General features: G+C 35.5%; 1 protein-coding gene and 1 long non-coding RNA gene across 2 annotated transcripts; both read left to right on the forward strand.

Moving 5' to 3' along the window:
- The first annotated feature begins 1,116 nt into the window (after positions 1–1,116).
- LOC111501197 (uncharacterized) lies at positions 1,117–5,201 on the forward strand. Its single transcript, XM_076874116.1, has 7 exons — positions 1,117–1,225; positions 1,461–1,793; positions 2,185–2,301; positions 2,398–2,478; positions 2,662–2,690; positions 2,920–2,988; positions 3,084–5,201. The coding sequence occupies exons 1-7, from the start codon at positions 1,165–1,167 to the stop codon at positions 3,195–3,197; spliced, it is 804 nt and encodes a 267-aa protein (XP_076730231.1). The 5' UTR covers positions 1,117–1,164; the 3' UTR covers positions 3,198–5,201.
- Positions 5,202–5,203: 2 nt separating this feature from the next.
- LOC143412669 (uncharacterized) lies at positions 5,204–6,607 on the forward strand. The gene is made up of 3 exons (XR_013093192.1): positions 5,204–5,406; positions 5,582–5,650; positions 5,754–6,607. It is a non-coding gene; the product is annotated as an uncharacterized LOC143412669 (long non-coding RNA).
- Positions 6,608–8,752: the final 2,145 nt, after the last annotated feature.

Genomic DNA, 8,752 nt, shown 5'->3' on the forward strand with positions numbered 1-8,752 from the left:
AGCAAAAACACTCAATTTCAGCCTTCAAACACTTTAAAAACATAAAAAGAAAAGAATACGAGTAACGATAACATGTCTGACTGTGCACGCTTAGTTTTAAAGATTAGTGTGAACCAAAATGCTCAAGTTGTAGATGCTGTTCAAGGGCTCTGATGCTAACAGGCTAACTTTCTTATTGTGCCGAGCTGACTGGCTTTCCAGCTTCTTGGTAAGTACAGTTTGAACTTTTTCAGTGAATGCTAAACACTTCCTCTTCACTTATCAGAAAAAAACGACTTCAGAGGTGTAAAGAGGAACAATCAGGTCTCAGACCACTAACACATCTCATCTAGCTGCTAACAGTGGTCACTGCTGCAGTGTCATCATTGCGAACATCACAACTCAAATTCTGATGTGTAATAAGTTTAAATCTTGACCTCTTTTCGTGTGTGCAGACAAACATCACCATGGACACTGTTTTCTAATAATGAACCAAATGTACAGAAGAGCTGCATTAAAGTCAACACTTACCTCATCTAACAGTCTTCACACATTTAACTTCTCTTTTCTGTTGTTGATCAAACATTTTACACTGTTCTGCAGTCCTTTAAAATAGACAGGAAAGTCTGCAAAATAAATTAATTACAGAAGATATTAAATGTAAATGTTTTAAAAAGTTTTTAGTCATTTAATATCTACATTAAGAGAGAGAGGGAGATATGGCTGCTTAAACACTATGAACCTATGAGGAAGTGAGCAGGAAGTTGATGCTGTGTTCATCTCGGAGACTCATTTGTGGACGTGAGAGCAAGAACAGAGACTGAGACAGTCATGATTAACTTTTTGACTTTAGCTGACTTTATCTCTACTAACAGTCTTCACACCTTTAACTTGCTCTCTCCTATTTTTGATCAAGATATCTTCAACTTCTGTCCTTCAGTCCTTCAAAAGGTTGACAAGTTTTCATGTAAATCACATGAAATCTAAAAGTAAGAATGTTTAAAAGTCATTTAATATCTACAATAAGAGAGAGAGGGAGGTTATCGAGCAGAATTAAATAAATTAATTCCTCTGGACACAGGGGAGACAAACAGACTGATGCCACTATGAGGAAGTGAGCAGGAAGTTGACGCTGTGTTCATCTCTGAGAGCAAGAACAGAGACTGAGAGAGACAGAGAAGCACGATGGCTGCATTCACATGGATTCAAATGTCTTCATTACTGATTCTGATGCTTCAGTTTAAAGGTAAGTGTACATAGAAACACATTCAATTAATAAACTGCATTATTATCACAAGTGTTATTTATTCTTCCTTTAACTGAGACAGTCATGATTAACTTTTTGACTTTAGCTGACTCTTGGAAATGAAAGTTGAATTTTAAACTTGTGTTGTATTTAAAATAAACTTCACGTTATAAACATAACACTCATATTCATAACATATTTGATGTTTCACATTTCTCTCTCTTTTTCTCAACAGGAACACCTGGACAAAATCAAACTGTCACAGCTGGACGTGGACATGATGTTACTCTGCCTTGTAAAAATGTGATACAAGGTCAGCATAACTGTAGCAGTACTACCTGGCTCTTCAGTCATTCAAGTAAAACGGCAGCAGTAGAACTCTTTAACCTTGGGCATATTAAAGAAACCAAACCTGAATCAGACAGACTGAGTCTTTCTGCAGACTGTTCTCTGGTTATAAAGAAGGTCACAGATCAGGATGTTGGTCGTTACACCTGCAGACAGTTCAAAACAGCAACAGGACCACAAGAAGGTCCAGACTTTGAGATTGATCTGTCTGTTATTAACAGTGAGTATTTACATCTTAATGTTTTCAGCTCAAACTGTCCTGTTAGAACAACAAACTGAAACACCACAATAATTATGATCACAGTGATGAAGTTCATTTTTCTATTGTTGCTTTTCTCTTACAATATCTCCATCTTCACCAGTGTGTGTACATGAGAACAATGATAAAGCATCTTGAACAGCTCTGTGTTGACATATGAACACTGTAGACTCACAGTTGAGTGTCTGTATGAAGATAAAGAGAACATATCCTCAGACATGAGGCATCATCAAAAATGAGACTTTTTAGACTGTTAAACATCTCACCACTGTTTCCTCTCTGTTGGTGTTCACTTACTTTCAAGTCTTTTCTTACTGTCAGTGTCTTTAATGATGTTATTGTTTTTCTTTAGGTGAAAATGTGAAAACGACAAAATCAACAACAGTGAAGTTCACCACAAAAACATCACCGACAACAAAATCCACAAAATCAACACCGTTAGAAGAGACATCAAATGATCCAGCAGCAGGTAGTGACTGAATTTCTCTCTGAATGTCAGACTGACAGTTGAATCTTTGTGGGAAAATTCAGTATCACCTTTAACACTTATTAATAATGTTTTCAGTTCAGTCATGGTTTATCATCGTTCCTGTGGGTTTAGCAGCACTGTTAGCTGTGGTCATCATCATATGGAAGAAAAGTAAAGGTGAGAGGACTCACAGACTAAAGCTGATCATAAATGGAAATAAGGAAATTTAAATATTAATTAAAATAATTATATGGTTGAATGCAGTTTTGTTTTACATTTCTGTAGCTTGTGATTAGTAAAAACAGAAAAAAAACTGAGATTTTTAATGGGGAAGTTAATGAATTATTTTCTCTTCTTCAGGAAACAAAACACAACAGAGCGACAACACTGTGAGTTCAAATCTTCAAATACTCAGATGCCGTTTATTCTCCATACCAGAATCATTTTACACCTTTAGTGTTGACTTCAGTTCATAAAGTGAAAAGGATAAAGGGAAAAACCAATGGCAATAACTTCAGCTGACAAATAACTTAAATCACTTCCTCCAGTAGTCATTTAAGTTTTCTTCAGGTTAAATTTATATTACTGAGCAGTCATTATGTTGTCTTCACTGTGCAGGCTGAAGCCGATGATGAAGTTTCCTACGCCACCATCAGCTTCACAAAGAAAACCAAGAATAAAGACCGGGTAAGATTTTGATATTTATAGAAATTATGTCAGTAGTAAGTTCAGACTTTTCAAAGGTCTTGTCTTTAAGAAAATTTTGTGATGTTTTCTTACAGCCCTGTGTCGATGATGATGGTGACACTATAACCTACAGCACTGTGAAAGCATGCTCTCCACCTGCTGGAGTTTCCACTGATTCCAGCGACGTCTATTCCACCATCAACAAATAACCACCATGCAGCAAGCACTTTTTTGAAAGTTTAACTCAAGTCAGTACAGAGAAGGTAGTTTATTTAGCCGCTGAATTAAGTCATGTGAGATATTTTTAAATAAATAACTTACCTGTTGTTTTCTTAAGCACATTAGTAGATATAAATGTTCCCATCCCTGAATTTTTAAAATTTTATATACCTTAAACATATTCTCATGATTATCTATGACAGTATTACATTACACACCGAGCACGATAGGTTGTTGTGAAAAAGTCATCTTAAAAAAAGCAATGTGAAAAAAATGAAGTGATGATGAGCTAGTTTTCATGTTTCAACAAAAGGAAGAAATGGAGAGTCTGAGTTCATCCAGTTCTCACACGCAGGCAGCAGCAGGGAGAATTTCGTGGTTTGATCCACGACTCGAAGCTGCATCATGTTCACACATTCCAGGATGTCAGTGAGGCAGTTTGAATGCTTGTTAGCAGAGCTGGGGCTTCATCTGAGAAGGCATAGAAATCTTTTTTGTGCGGCCTGAGTCAGAGCAGCCTGTAACTGTGTGTCTGAGGTAAAACAGAAATTTTACTATTTCCATTACTCTGCATAATCAGTATATTTGCATTTTGAGCTTTGACTGCACTTGTTTTCAAATGCAGTCGTCTGATTGGTCACATCCGTTTATCCGGTCCCAAAAATCAGGAAAAAAAAATCGGGCTTGGTTCTAAAAATTGAATGCTGCAAAATGAAATGATTATAAAAGCTGTAGTTTCTGATTTTTAATTTTACAGTTAAATGCAACACACACAGATCAAAATGACTCGTTGTTTTAACCTTCCTGTCGTGTTCGGGTCAAATCTGACCATTTACAGATTTCAAAACTCATAAATTGTGTTTTACATCCGATTGCCTCGAGTCCTTATGACATCCTCCACACTTTGCACTTGAACATATAAAAGTGATGAGCACCTCTTGAATTTTGAGTGTTTTAATCAACTTTGTTACATCTGTGGTGTAGCAAATGAATGGGAATCCACCCCCACCCGTCCCTTTGGCCTCAGACCTCCTGAATGGGCCACTGAATGACAAAATGAAAGACCCACTTTTACGACTTACTGAACAACCCACTGACCTACCCACTGAACTGAATTTGGTGGTGAACAATGTTTCTTATGTTAATTTAAGAGCTATTAAAACTGTCCGGTCAATTTTGGCTGGGAACATTAAAGTAAGGGGGTTGGGTGAACACAACCGGAGGGTTAATTTTGTCATTTATATATTTAATTTTTATCTCTCCTCCTTTGTACTTGAGCTTTGAGCTCAGTTCAAAAGATAATTACAGACTGATGTTATGCTCCATATTACAACTTCAGTATTTTCTGCAACTGCTTCTCTTTCTGTTGCCTGTATTATAATAAGAATGAACTAAAAATAAACAGAAAAATCTAAGTAGGGCGAGAGGCAGGGTACACCATGGACAGCTCACCAGTCTATCACAGGGTGTTCCTACTATATGATTTCAAATTGTATTAAAAATGAACAAATAAAACAAAATGATCTGCAATGGTGTAAAGAGTTTTGATCTCTTTCACATGTGGACAAGCATCACCACGGACACTGTTTTCAAAAATAAACCGTCAAGAATAGTTGCAACTAATTGTCTTCACACATTTAACTTCCTCTATTCTATTATTGATCAGTTTCCACTGTTGCACAGTCCTTTAAAAGAACAACAAGGCAATCTGCAAAATATATTAAATATCAACTTAAAGCATGTTGGTGTGTTTTTATCACTCATTTAATATCTATGTTAAGAGTGAGAAGGAGTTAATGATGCTTAAAAGCAATGAACTGAATTCATTCACCACGAGGAGAGAAAAGAAGTTATGTGTTGCTATGAGGAAGTGAGCAGAAAGTTGATGCTGTATTCATCTCTGAGACTGTCTCATTTGTGAGATTACACTGAAAGCACGATGGCTGCATTCACATGGATACAAATGTCTTCATTACTGATACTGATGCTTCAGTTTAAAGGTAAGTGTACATAGAAAAAACATTCAATTAATAAACTGCATTATTATCATAATTGTTACATCTTTATTTTTCATTTGCAGCTGATGTTTTTTTTTCCTATGAGATGAGTCTGATGACTATTTTGGTCACAAACGTTTTGCGATGACTGAGTTTAAACCCTGCAGACACTGAGTCTGGTCCAGGAACCAGTCAGGAGATGGTAAGATGACACCCTACTACCAGTTCAAAGTGTTATGTTTAGGTCAACAGAGAAGAGGAAGAACCGTGATGTGATGAGGATGAGCTGAAAATGAATTTACTTAAATAAATGTGAAACTCACCTGTTATAAATCCACATATTACTGAGCAATCATTATGCTGTCTTCACTGTGAAGGCTGAAGATGATGATGGTGTTTCCTACGTCTCCATTAGCTTCACAAAGAAAACCAAGAACAAAGACCAGGTAAGATTTTAATATTTACAGACATGATGTTAGCAGGAAGTTTGTGGTTTTTAAAGCTCCTGCCAGGTATATGTATTTAATAACACATACTGTTTACTTATAGTCATGTGGTGGTGATGATGAAGTGTGACTTACATCACTGTGAAAGCTTCCTCCTTTCCCACTGGAGTTTCCGCTCATCCCAGCGACCTCTATTCCACCATGGACAAACCAAAGAAACAGTATGTTGCTAATGAAAGGTTGTGTGCTGTTTTTCCTTGATGCTGATGAATGTTTGTTTGATAGAGTAACTTCCTTTTTCTTCCCTTTGAAAAATATATTTGGAATAAAGGTATACACATCACTTATCATGTTTTTAAAAAGAAAATTACTGTTGTTTAGCTTAAGCACATTATTAGAGCTAAATATTCATCTTTAATTTGATCCCTTCACAGAGCGCTTTGATTACTAATCTTTCTATTATAGATATACCTGTATGTGCACTGTAAATATAATCTGTGTTACTGAATAACATAGTTTACAGTAGCTTATTATGTGTCTTGTTTGCTGCCTTTATTCATTATTGTAAACATAATGTTGAGTATTTTGGACTTTAGTTCTTGTTATAGTTTAGTCTCAGTTTTACTGTTGAATTTGTTCCCTTAGAGTTTCCTGTCATAAATTCTTGTGCCAATTTTCTTATGTGAAGTTCATTCGTGTGTCTTTTCCACATTTAGTTATGGTTCTCACTTCCTGTTTTATTGTCTTTGTGTTTAGTTTTACTAATTAAATTGTCTTTGATTATTTTCACTTACATTTCATCAACCACCTGTGTTCACTTCCTGTAATTATGATACCCTCGTTTATAAGTAGTGTTGTCTTTCTTTCAGTCTTTGCCTTAATGTTTCTTTTCCTCCCGGTGATTTCCCAGTTGGTTTTGAAATCTGTTTATTCGATCAGTGGACTTTGTATTTTGGACATTTCATCAGTAGAAATAAATTCTTTTTAATCAGTCAGTCAGTCTTTTGTGTGCATTTTGGTCTGGAAATATAAACATAATTACTTTTTTCTTCAGGTAAATGCAACTATCCAGTAACTTCTAAAAGTATTAAAGAGGGTGTAAATTTGAAACCATAAGCAAAATGTTTTGAGTAAACCTGAAACAACCACAGTCGGGCAGAAACTTCACAGAGAGAAACTTTAGTGCAGTAAGTGTCATCTACAGATTTCTGTCCAGCGATATGAGGTCTAGTACATATTTGCTCATTAAATCTATTTAAAAAGGTTTTTAAACTCTTTTAAAAGAAACAGAAAATGACAGCATTGTTGTCAGCTGACATATTAAATGTACAGACCCACATATGACACACCAATGGAAATATTTTACTTGCTGATTTTAAATAAATTAACACTTCACTACCGTAGGATTAATACAAACGCATTAACCATGACAGTTTTGATCTTCCCACAGTGATGGTTTAATTGGGGAGAGATTACTACTAAATGTGTTTAAAAGTGACAGTAACTGATGTTATACTGCATATTACAATTTTTTAAATTTTATCTTAAATTATGTCTCTTTGTATTGGCTGTATGATAATAAGACTGAACCAAAGATAAACAGAAAATATATGTAATAATATTATTGATTGTTTTGCAGCAGAATTAGTGCCTGTTATTCAAATTACATAAAAAAAACAAGATAAAATAATCTGCTATTTGTTGAAAATGATGGGAAACCTAAAGACGCTTCAGTCTAATCCTCATCGATGTGTTAACCATTTATCTGTCAGAGGTTCATCTGGTCATCATGAAACCTCCAGAGCTCTGCTGCTGTTGTACCCACATTCTCACCAAAGCACTTCTGCTTCCCCTTCACTTCTCAGAAATAAATGACTTCAGAGGTGCAATGAGGAAGCAGCAGGTCTCTGACCACCAACACATCTCATCTGTGTTCTTATCAAAGCTGCTGCTAGAAGTCTACAAATTGAACTTGGTAACTATAAGACATAAATAAACTAAATATAATTAAAGCTTAAATGTAAAAGTTACTAAAATATAAAAAAAAGTATATAATTACAGATTAGATGTAAAAGTAATTGAATATTTAAAACATTGTTAATCATTTGATATCAACAGTAAGAGAGGGGAGATACAGATGCTTAAACATTATGAACTGGATTAATTCAGCAAGAGAAGAAAAAAAGAGTGATGCCACTATGAGGAAGTGAGCAGGAAGTTGATGCTGTGTTCATCTCTGAGAGCAAGAACAGAGACTGAGAGAGACAGAGAAGCACGATGGCTGCATTCACATGGATTCAAATGTCTTCATTACTGATGCTGATGCTTCAGTTTAAAGGTAAGTGTGCATAGAAACACATTCAATTAATGAACTGCATTATTATCACAGGTGTTATTTATTCTTCCTTTAACTGAGACAGTCATGATAAACCTTTTGACTTTATCTGACTCTTGGAAACTAAAGTTGAATCTTAAACTTGTGTTGTATTTAAAATAAACTTCACATTATAAACATAACACTCATATTTATAACATATTTGATGTTTCACATCTCTCTCTCTTTTTCTCAACAGGAACAACTGAGCAACATCAAACTGTTCAAACTGTCACAGCTGGACGTGGACATGATGTTACTCTGCCTTGTAAAAATGTGATACAAGGTCAGCATAACTGTAACAGTACTACCTGGCTCTTCAGTGGTTCAAGTAAAACGGCAGCAGTAGAACTCTTTAACCTTGGGCATATTAAAGAAACCAAACCTGAATCAGACAGACTGAGTGTTTCTGCAGGCTGTTCTCTGGTTATAAAGAAGGTCACAGATCAGGATGTTGGTCGTTACACCTGCAGACAGTTCAAAACAGCAACAGGACCACAAGAAGGTCCAGACTTTGTGATTGATCTGTCTGTTATTAACAGTGAGTATTTACATCTTAATGTTTTCAGCTCAAACTGTCCTGTTAGAACAACAAACTGAAACACCACAATAATTATGATCACGGTGATGAAGTTCATTTTTCTATTGTTGCTTTTCTCTTACAACATCTCCATCTTCACCAGTGTGTGTACATGAGAACAATGATAAAGCATCTTGAACAGCTCTGT

The sequence above is a fragment of the Maylandia zebra genome, linkage group LG15 (genome assembly GCF_041146795.1).
Source record: "Maylandia zebra isolate NMK-2024a linkage group LG15, Mzebra_GT3a, whole genome shotgun sequence".
NCBI classification, from domain to species: domain Eukaryota; kingdom Metazoa; phylum Chordata; class Actinopteri; order Cichliformes; family Cichlidae; genus Maylandia; species Maylandia zebra.